This window comes from Penicillium argentinense (assembly GCF_028826775.1).
Source record: "Penicillium argentinense strain IBT 30761 chromosome Unknown utg000002l_segment0_segment0, whole genome shotgun sequence".
NCBI lineage: Eukaryota > Fungi > Ascomycota > Eurotiomycetes > Eurotiales > Aspergillaceae > Penicillium > Penicillium argentinense.
In genome coordinates this window covers 617,440-631,119 of record NW_026622661.1, presented here as the reverse complement: position 1 = coordinate 631,119, position 13,680 = coordinate 617,440, and the positions used below count along the sequence as shown (strand labels likewise).

Here is a 13,680-nt window from a genome sequence, read left to right as displayed (position 1 = left end):
TGGCACTGACTTCATTGAGCCAATCACGGATATCCTGCCCTAGAGCCAGCATGATTGATCCAACACTCTCCGTCACTTTAGTGGTTAGCCAAAGAAATTGTTGGCGGGGGAGCCCCAAAAAATCCTCTCTGACAGTCCCCATATAATAAATCCATGTCTTCGATCAGAAGCTTTCTGAGTGATCTTTCTATTTCCACGTCGATTGGGTCCAGGGGTGAATGAAGAAGCTTTGAAATGAAGCCAGAATAAACCAAGGCACGATCAGTTTCGGACATCTGCACCACAAAGTCGCCAAAGCGCGAGATTTAGTCACCAACTGGCGTCTGATGAAATTCTGCCGCTGAGATCCCTTTCTGCACCAGATCTTGCCAGGTTATCTCGGCAACAGACTGTCTTTCATGTCCAGTTAACTCCATGATGCGGGGCCAAGGGGTGCTGAATAAGTCGCAGACCCTAGCCTCGATCTGGCTGCTGAAGAGAGTGATCCCAAAGTGTTTTGCGATGCTTGCGTTAGCTTCAAGGACGTTGTGGCAAGGATGCAACCAGAGATTTGGAGGCTGTATCTCGAGAAATCTCGATAGGCCTGCAATCTTCGGGGCGTCTGAGAAAATCGTTGACCTCTGTAAAACTGGTTCTGAATCGAGGGAAACTTGAGAGATATACTGTTCGGTTACGAAATGCGAGGATCTGTTGTCGTTGTCTCAACAATGCTATGCGAGGTTCGTTTTGCGGCCTAGGCTGCGGCAGCATCCGCAAAAATCCAAATCCGCTCCGCAGATTGCTGATATGGATACGATTCTGACATCCAACTATCCGCGCGAATTGGATGCGGATTTAAGCCTCAAAAAGTTGGATATCCGCGGATATCTAGCGGATTCGAAAACAGTACAAACATGCCAAGTCTGGTGATCTGGTTTGGCATGCACATCTTATGCGGATTTCAAGGTAATATTATGTACTACTAGTGTTACATTTTGTCGAATTAATTACATGGTCACGATACAGAAATTATTTCTAATAACATATCAAACCAGTTCACTGTTCAACTGCTTCATTCAGCGCATTATATAGTTATACTATGGTTTGCCGATTTCGAATCCGTCTGGTAGCCGTGGCTTCTTCCGAATCCTTCCTGTCCGGGTCTGTGTACCATCGAATACTGTTTCCTCCTGCAGGGTGCTATCATCTAGACCTAAACTATCCACAGGCCGCTTTGAGGAGTGAGGGATCGCCAGTTCATCTATATCATTTTCGGAATCCTCCTCTTGCAATTCCTCTTGGCATCCTTCCTCTTCATTGTCACTAATCGGTTCCATGAACTCAAGTGATAGTGGAGATAGACGGCTCTGATTAAGCATAGCAGCTTCGCCAGATGAGAGATACTCCTTAATCATCTCGATCTCCGCCTCTTTCAGCTCAAATTTAGAGGAAAAGTGATGGAGCATTAGACCCTTTATTGTGTCTGGCTTCAGCTGCCCACGGCGATAATGACAGATATCGCGAGCACAATTGAATAAACGCTCTACTCCTGCTCCACTAGCAGGAATCGAGAGAATATCTCGTGCTATTCTGGCAAACACTGGGAATTCCTGCTCATTTATTTCCAGTAAACACGTGGATTTCCATTACTGAGCGCTAATGTTTTTATTAGATACAGTAGACGGATTAAATAAATAAGATGCTCACCTTTCGATAGATAACCCGTAACCTCATCTTGCCGGCCATCAAATTCATCAGTAGGGAGTGTGGTTTGTTGCGAGTCACAAAGCATTGCAAGCTCTTCATCCTCTATATCATCAATCTTCTCTGAGGTATCTGGTTGGTGAGCTTCCCTCTGAGCTTGTTTCTGATAACTTATAAACTCGTTTCGAAACGAATCTTGATACTGCTTCATAAAATCAACATCACCATCTCTCCAATCCTTAGTATCAAAGTATCGTAGCTTCTTTGATGGTACAGGATTGTTGCTAATGCACAGGTTGTACCATATGCACTACCATCGGTTCCACTGTAATATTTAGAGAGCTTTTTCTGTGCCAGCTGAAGTGCTCGAAGCATGGTTTTTCTTCCAGCGTACACGCTTATATCTTAAGTTCTTCTCAGCCTCTTCAAGGTGGGTAAAGAGTCTGTTATAGATGCTAAAGATATGGTGTACTGTGCAATCCCTAGTCTTTGATAAGACATTGGTGAAGTCAAAGAAAGGCTTGGTAACCAACAGAAGATACTCAACCTGGCGCCATTCCTCATTATTAAGCTTAAACTGAGCATATTGATTTGTAGTGCAATACTCATCAAAGCAAGATTGAAGCTTTCGCGCACGGTTAAGCATCAAGAAAGTTGAATTCAAGCGTGTGCGCACATCTTGAATTGGAACTATGTTTAGCTCCTTTTTTTGTAGCCCTAGGAATGCCTCACGGCGCTGTGGGCTTGCATTGATAAATACTGCAAATCCTCGGACCTGTAGTAGCGATTAGTTGAATTTTTTATCAAAAGGGTATAGAATCAAAGAAACCTTTTTAAGTGTATTCACGATTGAGCGGGTGGAACACTTCGTCTGGAGATCCAAATTTTGCTTACTTCACCATTCCGATTCGGCTTCATCATTCTCGGGTACGGCCTTCAGCTTTCCAAGGAGCTCTTGTAAACAGAGCTGAATCACATGAGCAATACAGGGTATTCGAAATATCGAGGTCCCAGATCGAAGAAGCGACTGGACTGTCTCCTGGATACCAATCATCATGGTATTGTTGTTTGTAGCATTATCAGTTGTGATTGACAATACTCGATCGGAAATCTTGTGGTGTTGTAGAATCTGAATAACAGTATTACTCAGATTACTACCAGTGTGAGATCCATGGAGATTCTCAAACCCAAGTAGCACTTCATGATAGTTCCAATCTTGATCAATGAAATAACCAGTGATTGCCATGAATGCTTGGTTAAATGGAGATGTCCAGCAATCAAGGGCAATTGGGATTCGGCATCCATCTGGGAGTTTATTATCTCTCGCTGCTGGGCTTCTACCGATGTATCAAGAAGTCGCCGTATTGTCCGAGCAGAGGGAATATTGAGCTTTGAGTCTGCAAGCCGAGCGTAGTCAAGAAGATTTCTGAAACTAGCATGCTCGATGATCCGAAATGAAAGGCGGGCAGTAGTTATAATCCAAGAATCTTTTGTTGAAAAGTAGACTGATCGAACGAAGATATCTGTGTATGCGGCTAAAAATATATAAAATGTAAGTAAGGCTTCCTAGCTCAGAGGGCCTAGCTCAGAGGGAACGACAGACCATATTCTGTAGAAGCTGATCAATGCCCTGTTTCTTCGAGCCCGAAGGCTTCGCACATGTAATACTTTTCATATGTATCTTCTTCGGAGACGTCCCTGCCCGACGATGACTAGGATGAACAAGAACAGCCTGGCAGCGCCTACACATCACCTTAGGCTCACCAGTCTTCTCATGTGCAACTTGATCAAAGCAGCCCCAAACATTAGATGTCTTTTGCTTGCTTTGCCATTGGACTGACTTCTGTAAGTCTTCCTTCTCACCAAATTCTGTCTTTAGCCACCACTCAACGAATCGTTTCCGGGAACTCTCCATATCAGGGTCGGTTAGGTTGTCGTTAAAAAGGATCCAATGCTTTTGGAGATGCTTGCCGACACGTTGAAGTGATTCCGGTGCGCAAACAGTATAACGGTGTCGTATAGGAGGGAGAGAGTAATCAGAAAAGGGGGTTGTACGACCTGCTTGGCTTGGGAAGTCAAGGAAATCGTCCGATTGCAGGATATATCTGGATCAATAAAAGTCTCAGCATATTGAGATGCTGGATATTGACTATCTGAATGCTGAGATCGAGACATAGTGGTACGGGAAGAGCAGAGGTCAAGTGTATAGTAAAGAGAAATAAGAAAGACAGAATTCGAATACTTACTGAAGTAACTGTGCTAGAAAGATTGGGGGGTGCTCAACTATTAGGTGTAGCTTGCGCGACCGCAACTTAGGCGTGACTAGAATATGAAACGTCGATATATCATATTCCCCACTTAAGTATAGGGAAGAGCCAATAATATAGTCTAGTAGAGGATTATAACTAGATCTCTGATTGGATAAGAAGATTCGAGTGGATACTAAATTGGATACTTGTTGGATATCTGTGGATATTCGCTGGACATCCAATAATTATCCAACTGATATCCGCATAAGAGCGAATTCAAAATCACAAAGTTTAACAATTCCCATAAACATGCTATGTTTTCGCTCTATCTTTATATTATAATGTACTGATTAAATAGTATTTACTAATTCCTTAAGCTTTGAAGATTTTATATTCAGGAAGATTTAGTTAGATTACAGCAGTTCAAACGTTTTCATCTTTTAATATTATTATTCATAGAATCCACTCTTAACTTTCATACACCAAAATATATATTTTCAACCGCAGCCAAAATAACGAGAACCACCACTTTAATAAATCAAAATTACCACTACCCACTACATCCCATAGGTATTAAATTATCACACATGGCCAAGAGAATAGTATCTCTTCTCAAATTCAATCCTATTTCATATTATTTCAAATAGTAGATCACATATAAGATATTAATTCTACCACAAATAACCATAACATACTGATACATCTGTAATGTGATGGGAAAAGAGTGCTTGGTCAGCTGTATAAGGGTCACATAAGGTGCCAAAATAAGGTAAATTAGCGAATTTTATGCTAGTGCGGATAATTGTTGGATTTTGCGGACATCCAACGGATGTCCGCGGATATCCAACATTTGGATGCGGATGCGGATATGACTTTGACATCCAACGGAGCGGATTTGTCGCAGTCTAGTTTTGCCCCTCCCCAGCTCATTTCTGTTCCACATTATTAATCGAGTCAGGGCTTTATTACACGTTCAACCTGAATTGATAGCGCAAAGGATTTCCCAAAGCGATGCAGGGTCGCGGGCCGGTAAGCGGCCGGATAATTCTACCGGAGCTTTGACAAGCTATCACTCAAAGAAGGATGTGTGGCAGCTCACTCTCCCGCATTTATATCAAAGAACGCCTGGAAATTTCCAGTTATAGAGATTACTCTGGTAGGAACTAGGTCTTCCGAGTCTATAATTACGTTCCTGCTTTGCTTGGCCGTCTTCAAACACATTGACAACGGCGATGTAACGGCCTTGTAAAGACTATTCAATTCCGGGCAAACCTCGCCGTTCGATCAAGAATATGAAAACGGATGGGAAGTTACACTAGTTTCGGTGAGTCTCCTTCGTCCCATAGAGTCCATTCGACGATCGTGCATGTTAAACAGTCCTAGTATGCTTGGCGATTCCCCGCATCGATCAGGTTTTGAAGTTTCTCTTGGACATCGGGGCTGATATTCCAATGTGGGGACCAAAATGGCTCTTAGGGTTATTGAGCAACACAGCAACTGCGTGCAAGAAGGAGTCAATTCATGAAAGAAATGAATTCTCGCCAAATCCTTCTCGTGTGGCAATGATCCGCACCTTTCGTCTCCTGATGGAAGCTTTGGATGAGTTCGCTTTTGAATCCAAGGAGGAAGAGTCTTATATGATGTTCAGCCAATTTTTGTGTAGCACGGCCTGCTTCCAGTCCCTTCGAAGGGAGTTCGTCCCTGAGTTTTTCGAAATGGATACCCCAGTTCGACTCTTCATTCCCTTCGAGGTGATATGTACAGACGGGTGAGGTTTTTCTCATATTCCAGTCTTGGTTCAAACCACTCTCCGGGGCATCAATCTTCAGCCATCGGATCTGGAGATTGGCTTCGTGCTTGGTCCATCATATACCCAAATTTCATTGCTACTAATGACCGTTTTCAAAATCGGCCGGTCACAGGGGTGGTTGGAAAATTGCCACCGGCGGAAAACCGGGTCATCCCACTTGGAACAGGTATATAATGCCGATGTCCTTCGCGAACGACAGGTGCTGTACTTATCATGGAAGAAACTTTTCATGAATTTCTTGAAAGTTGGGCCCGGTGTGCATCAGATTGTCTGCGGGAAAACGGTGTTTTCGGCATATTTATACGGATATCTTGAATTTTGGATGAAGCGTCAGAGACAAATGCTGACCTGGAATATATCTCTACGGGGCTGGATTCAGAACCTCCAAGAAGCTGGCATGGATTTGGCAAAGCTTGGTCTGAAGGAAACGCAAGTGTGGAAGAGATGCCAATGGGACATCAAGAAATCATTTTCATGGGCAAGGCCGTTCAGTTTAGACCCCTTTCACGAAAAGGATTGTCCACTACCGCCATTAGTTGGGTTTACCTATGGCTTTTTCTGGTTCACTGAGCCATCAGATGCCTTCGTTGGCGAATTTTGGGAGACGATAGAACGACCAGTAGAAGCCATGCCCGGCTCATGGCCAGAAAAAGGGATAAGTGCTATATTCGGAACGCAAAACAGTGACTATTTTGCTTTTCGCCATCTGACTATGAGTTACAAGCCATATAATACCTGCCCCTCTCGCCACTACCCCGGAATTCACGTTCCGCACGTGGGGCCAACGTCTAGCCAAGTCTAGCTTTGACCAGCTCACCTAGCTCAGACAGATGCCTGTCCACAGACCCCTGTCAAAGCTTTGGAGTTTGTGCTATTGGCTGACTTTAAATCGGCTATATGCTTATAATAACCCTGCATGAATTAATCCGCCCTGCTGGCGAGTGGTGAGGTCATCCTGCATACATTTGCGGAGATAACAAGCGAGTCATATTATCTGCGCTCGTAAGTTGCCAAGTGGAGGGGTCAAGTCGCTCACGGCAGTTGAGTATTACCTCGGAATGTCCTGGTATGAAGCCTAGAATGGATGAAGAGCCGGTGGTCGAGACGAACATTGTGTTCGTATAGAATGTGTGGCTAAAGTTTAAGTCGCACAAAAGTTTAAGTCGCACATGACTTTCCGCCGAGACGGCCACATTGCTCCTTGATCTGCCGAGGCACCACTCTGGGGGACACCGGGAAAATCTACCTGGACCTATCGGCCTAGCTCTGAATTCGGAATGCTTCCAGACAATTGATCTGATGAAACGGGGCCGAGTCATTCGATGCTGTCTGCCCCAACAGCTTATCTCGAGTCCGTGTAACCCAACCACCACCAACACCAAACAATGCCTTCACCCCACCACGAATACCCTCCGGTTTCAACAAACAGGCGAAGTCCGCCTCAGTCGAACCCACTCTATCCACATCGCCAGTCCAGCCAAAAAGAAGACACAGCTTGCACGGTGTCGCACTCTCTCAACCGCCAAGCACATCGCCATCCCGCCAAGCTCGCTCCCCCGCATCCCAAGGCCAACTTTCCCCAGATCATCGCCCTCCAGCCGCCACACAGGTTCAAAACACGCCATGCCACGCGTTGACTCGTTCGCAGCCCGCGTTGTGTGGGGTTACTTCCCCTCAGCCTGAACCCGGTGGCCAATTTGGCTCTCTCTCTGTATGCTGTTCATCAAAGAGACCGAGGCATGTTTCGCTTTCGTCGGCTATTGTGCTGTAGTTGAGACAATGAGCCGGCAGTGGAAGGCTGGGCTAGGCGTCTGGGCGATAATGTTTCGCGTGTTTTGCCTCACAGCGTGGCTGGCCATGTCTATCGCTGACCTATCGCGCTAGAGCTAGCGCTCCGGTGCTGGTTAGGGGGTCAAACTCAATGAGGTATCTGGCCCGACTGGATGCGAGTGCGATTTGACCCCATGGGGGAATCTGCAGGACCCGCACGTCCCGCATATGGGACGCAGGTGAGCAAGGACTGATAAAGCGTGCTTGCTCCAACCTGGTTTCGCCTCGATTTGTGCGACCTCAGCGTTCTTCTTCCTGACATATCTTGTCTCACTCAGATCTTTACCGGGTTATCACACTCCAACTTACACGATGGGCTCCTTGCCCGACGAGAAAAACATTGGGGATGATCGCATTGAGAATGTTGCGCAGAAGATGCCCAGCAATGAGGAGGAAGAGGAGTTTACGCCTGAGGAGCAGCGCAAGATCATTCGACGCATTGATCTGAGATTGGTCACTATGACTGGACTGGCTTATTGTATTTCGCTCATGGATCGGACGAACTTGAGTGCTGCTGCGATTGCGGGGTGAGTCCTGCGACATTCTTTTTCGATGACTTGAGCTGATTATCTCTAGACTAAAGTCCGAGTTGCGTCTTGATATCGGCAATCGATATGTATGCAGACGTCATGTTCCCTGATAGCAACACTGCTAATGTACATTGCCTTCTCAGTCCATCGTCGTCCTTATGTTCTTCGTCCCCTACGTCCTCTTCCAACCGCCGATGACCATTCTCATCCGCAAGATCGGCCCAACTATTTTCTTGGGAACGATTGTTATGACATGGGCTGTTATCATGATTGTATGAGCAGCATGCTTCAAACACTCTGGTTCAAGGCTAACTCTCACAGGGAACTGGCTTCGTCAAAAACTGGGGCCAACTAGTTGGCCTGCGTGTTCTACTCGGCGTTCTCGAAGCCGGTTACTTCCCAGGCTGCGTCTACCTCCTGAGCTGCTGGTACACCCGATATGACGTGCAAAAGCGGTTCTCCGTCTTCTACCTGATCGGCTGCGTTGCCTCAGCTCTGTCGGGTATCCTAGCCTTTGGTTTGATGCAGTTAGCCGGTACGCATGGACTGGGTGGATGGCGCTGGATCTTCATCCTGGAGGGCGTGGTATGCTCACTCCCCTCAGATAACTTCAGATTTTTTTGATTGGATTGAATACTAACCCAGTTAGATCACCGGTTTCATCGGCATACTTTGTTTCTTGTTCCTGGTCGACTTCCCCGATCGCGCAGCCAAGTCCTGGAGATTCCTTAGCCAGAAGGAGTCGGATTGGATCGTTCGCCGCATCAACAATGATCGCAAGGATGGAAATCTCGAGGCTTTTTCGCTCAAGAAATTCCTCAAGCCCGGTCTGGATATCAAGATCTGGGGATTTGCTTTGATTTTCTTGTACGTGCCCCTTCCTGAATCTGCTGGTCCCTGCTAACCCTTTTCAGCTGTCTGACAACGGTCACCTACGCCATCGCCTACTTCCTACCGATCATCCTGATGGAGAACATGGGCTTCGGCGTTGGCGCGGCTCAGTGTCTCGTTGCGCCTCCCTACGTCTTTGCTGGTTTCGGTATGATTCTCTCGCCCCCTTGAGACACAATCCCTAACATCTTTTTTTCAGTCATGTACAGCACCGCCTGGGTTGGCGATCGATACCGCGTCCGCGGTGTAATCCTGATCACCAACGCCCTCCTCTGCATCATCGGTCTACCCATGATGGGCTTTGCAGAGGGCAATGCAACCCGCTATGCCGGTGTCTTCCTCACCGTAGCAGGTGCGAACGCGAACATCCCGGCCTGCATGGCCTACCAGGCGAACAATGTTCGTGGACAATGGACTCGTGCCTTTAGCTCGGCCACGCTCGTTGGTTTTGGAGGCATTGGTGGAATTGCCTCTTCCCTCGTCTTCCGTGAACAGGATGCGCCGGGTTATCGGCCGGGCATGTACACCGCTCTTGCGTGAGTTTCCATTTCTTGAGGTCAATGAGATGGATTGCTAATTTTTGACAGATGCAACATTATGATCATTATTGTTGTTCTTTGCTTGAGTGTTTGGTTCTGGTTCTGCAATCGGCAAGCGGAGCGTGGTAAGCGGGAGATTGAGGGGGAACCTAGTTTCCGATATACCATTTAATTTACTCTATCTAGCCGGGATCGGTATCCCTGAGTATGAATTAATGACTTTTTCATGGACTTCATATATTGTATATTGTACGTTGTGGTGTTGTGGGGTAGAGTGGGTAGTTATATATTCTGGTATCCCGGAGCTCCCCGCCCGTTTCCCGGTCGGACGAACAATATCTCGGATGATAGGATGATTCATCGGACGAATGACTGAGGGTCCGATTGAGACGAAAGGGGGTCCTTTATCGCATAATTGGCTTCATGGTCTATATTCATTTCACACTGACAGTATGATTGTATACTTCTGAGTAAGCGCACCTGACTAGCATGTGACCGCTGCAATCTGCTTATCGCGGGCTGCCTTCCGATTGACCTCAACATTTCCCGAGGAAAACTGCGGCCGCGCCTGCATTTCAATGGAAACGGCCCCACCCTGACCCGGCAGAGCATCGCCATTGGCGCGATAACACCTTCGTTGGAGCCCCGTCGCGGTTATCACAGTTTTCCGCCGCGTTGCCCGTCGGTCGGACAGCGTTTGGTTCACGCTTCCTACGGCGCTGAAGCTCCGGAAAAACGCCAATGCGGATCATAAATATTGTTTCTCGCGGATCTGATTCTCTTGCTTCTTCTCCATTCTCTCCCCTCCTCGCCCCGACTTCCTGCTGTGTGTTTTGAGGTGTGCCCACCCATTCCTACGTCACTCCTCGGTAGCTCTCCATGGCGGCATCCTGGTTTGCCCTCCGCGGCGGCCGCCAGCTCGCCCTGCGGTCGCGTGTGCGAGCTGGTCCTTCACCCGCGGCGCTGCGATCGGCTGCGCTCTCGCCCTTCAATGCCTCGCGCCGGGCCGTACACACCCAGCAGGGAGCGTCGCCCGCTCGGCGTGGCGTGTATACCAGCTCCGTCAACGCCCACGGTGACCCTCACCCGCCGGATGTCTTCCAGCCCCTCGATACCTTCCCCCGCCGCCACATTGGCCCGTCTCCGGACGCGGCGACGGAGATGTTGGCGGTCCTCGACCCGCCGGCATCCTCGTTGGATGAGTTCGTCAAGCAGGTCGTCCCCGCGGACATCCTCTCTAAGAACGACCTCACTGTCACCGAGCCCCACGCTGATATCAACCTGTACCGCTCCGCCGTGCAGGGTGGCCTCGGTGAGACTGATATGCTGAAGCTCCTCGATACTTACCGGAAGAATATTGATGTGTCTGGAAACACCTATATTGGTACCGGCTACTACCCGACCATTGTGCCCCCGGTTATCCTCCGTAACGTCTTGGAGAACCCCGCCTGGTACACCAGCTATACACCCTATCAGCCCGAGATCAGCCAGGGCCGCCTGGAGTCTTTGCTCAACTTCCAGACCCTTTCTGCCGATCTGACTGGCTTGCCTTTTGCCAATGCCTCTGTTCTGGACGAGGCCACCGCCGCCGCCGAGGCCATGACCATGTCCTTCGCTACTATGCCCACCTCCAAGCAAAAGAAGGCCGACAAGTCCTTCGTTATTTCTCATCTCTGCCACCCCCAGACCATTGAGGTGATGCGCTCCCGCGCCGAGGGATTCGGAATCAACCTGGTGATTGGTGATGTGATGGCGGATAACTTCAAGCTAGTTAAGGAGCAGGGCGATCACCTGATTGGTGTTCTGGCGCAGTACCCCGACACTGAGGGTGGTGTCTACGACTTCCAGGCTCTCAGCGACTCGATCCACGGCCAGGGTGGTACCTTCAGCGTTGCGACTGACCTGCTGGCTCTGACCGTTCTTAAGGCTCCTGGTGAGTTCGGTGCCGACATTGCTTTCGGTAACGCCCAGCGATTGGGTGTTCCCATGGGCTTCGGTGGTCCTCACGCGGCTTTCTTCGCTTGCGCCGACAAGTACAAGCGCAAGGTGCCCGGTCGTGTTGTTGGTGTTTCCAAGGACCGCACCGGCAACCGTGCCCTGCGTCTGGCCCTGCAGACTCGTGAGCAGCACATTCGTCGTGAGAAGGCTACCAGCAACATTTGCACTGCTCAGGCTCTTCTCGCCAACATGACCGCCATGTACGCTGTCTACCACGGCCCCGTCGGTCTGAAGTCCATTGCTCAACGCATCGTCTCCATGACCACTATGCTGCGTCAGAAGCTGGTTGGTCTCGGCTATAATGTTCCTGTCCGATCCAACGTCGAGGGCGAGGCCGTCTTCGACACTCTGGCCGTTGAGCTGGAGAACCCCTTCGAGGCGGACGATGTCATTGCTGCCGCTCGTGAGAAGTCCATCTACCTCCGCCGTTTCGGTGACAGCAAGGTCGGTATCTCTCTGGACGAGACTGTCGGCCGTGACGAGGTCAAGGGGATCTTGGATGTCTTTGCCGCTCACAAGAAGGCTTCTCCTGTTACGGTCGATGGCACTCTGTCCGTCACCCCTCTGCCCACCAGCCTGGAGCGTACTTCGGCGTATATGACCCACCCCGTCTTCAACACCCATCACTCCGAGACTGAGATGCTCCGCTACATCAAGCACCTCGAGTCCAAGGATCTGTCTCTGGCCCACTCCATGATTCCCCTGGGATCATGCACCATGAAGCTCAACGCCACCACCGAAATGATCCCCGTTTCCTGGCCCGAATTCTCCCAGATCCATCCGTTCATGCCTGCCGACAAGGCCCAGGGCTACATCCAGATGATTGATGATCTGGAACAGCAACTGGCCGACATCACCGGCATGGCCGAGGTCACTGTCCAGCCCAACTCTGGTGCCCAGGGTGAATTCGCTGGTCTTCGTGTCATCAAGAAGTTCCAGGAGGCCCAGGGTGATGGAAAGCGCAACGTTTGCCTGATCCCCGTCTCTGCCCACGGAACCAACCCCGCCTCCGCTGCCATGGCCGGTATGCGCGTCGTTACCATCAAGTGCGACACCAAGACCGGCAACCTCGACCTTGCAGACCTGAAAGCCAAGTGTGAGAAGCACCAGGATGAACTCGCTGCCTTCATGATCACCTACCCTAGTACCTTCGGTGTCTACGAGCCTGGTGCCAAAGAGGCCATCAACCTGGTCCACCAGCACGGCGGCCAAGTCTACATGGACGGCGCCAACATGAACGCGCAGATCGGTCTCTGCTCCCCCGGCGAGATCGGCGCCGACGTGTGCCACCTGAACCTGCACAAGACATTCTGTATCCCGCACGGCGGCGGCGGTCCCGGCGTCGGCCCCATCGGTGTCGCCGAGCACCTGCGTCCCTTCCTGCCCTCCCACCCCGCCAATGAATACCTCATGTCCAAGCGTGGCGAGACCTCCTCCCCACCCATCTCCGCCGCCCCCTGGGGTAGCGCCAGCATCCTCCCCATCACCTTCAACTACATCAACATGATGGGCGACCGGGGTCTAACGCACGCAACCAAGATCACCCTCCTGAACGCCAACTACATCCTCGCCCGACTGAAGGCACACTACCCGATTCTGTACACGAACGAGAACGGCCGGTGCGCCCACGAATTCATCCTCGACCTCCGCGGCTTTAAGGAAACGGCCGGCATCGAGGCCATCGACGTCGCCAAGCGTCTGCAGGACTACGGCTTCCACGCGCCGACCATGTCCTGGCCCGTCTCGAACACGCTCATGATCGAACCCACGGAATCTGAGAACAAGGCCGAGCTGGACCGCTTCTGCGACGCCCTCATCTCCATCCGGAAGGAGATTGCGGACGTCGAGGCTGGCAAGCAGCCACGCGAGGGCAATGTCCTCAAGAACTCGCCTCACACCCAGCGCGATCTGCTTACCACTGAGTGGGATCGTCCGTATACCCGTGAGACGGCCGCGTATCCGCAGCCTTGGCTGTTGGAGAAGAAGTTCTGGCCTAGTGTCACCCGTGTTGATGATGGTAAGTTTATCCCGCCCTTTGCTTTGTTGTTGGGGTACTGATTATTGTGCAGCTTTCGGTGACCAGAACCTCTTCTGCACTTGCGGTCCGGTTGAGGACTCTGAATAGATTATGATACCCATGTTGCGTGATG

At 49.9% G+C, this 13,680-nt stretch overlaps 3 protein-coding genes across 3 annotated transcripts; 2 read left to right on the top strand and 1 right to left on the bottom strand.

The window, feature by feature from the left end:
- Positions 1–1,076: 1,076 nt before the first annotated feature.
- N7532_001120 (uncharacterized protein) lies at positions 1,077–1,316 on the bottom strand (the record flags this gene model as incomplete). The annotated part of the gene is made up of 1 exon (XM_056613614.1): positions 1,077–1,316. One exon carries the CDS (start codon positions 1,314–1,316, stop codon positions 1,077–1,079), a length of 240 nt encoding a protein of 79 aa, XP_056478655.1.
- Positions 1,317–7,884: 6,568 nt separating this feature from the next.
- Positions 7,885–9,704, top strand: N7532_001119 (putative phthalate transporter; the record flags this gene model as incomplete). The annotated part of the gene is made up of 8 exons (XM_056613613.1): positions 7,885–8,099; positions 8,149–8,188; positions 8,246–8,374; positions 8,424–8,687; positions 8,752–8,969; positions 9,017–9,141; positions 9,193–9,529; positions 9,581–9,704. 8 exons carry the CDS (start codon positions 7,885–7,887, stop codon positions 9,702–9,704), a joined length of 1,452 nt encoding a protein of 483 aa, XP_056478654.1.
- Positions 9,705–10,411: 707 nt separating this feature from the next.
- Positions 10,412–13,655, top strand: N7532_001118 (glycine decarboxylase subunit P; the record flags this gene model as incomplete). Its single annotated transcript, XM_056613612.1, has 2 exons — positions 10,412–13,547; positions 13,600–13,655. 2 exons carry the CDS (start codon positions 10,412–10,414, stop codon positions 13,653–13,655), a joined length of 3,192 nt encoding a protein of 1,063 aa, XP_056478653.1.
- Between the last annotated feature and the right edge of the window lie 25 nt (positions 13,656–13,680).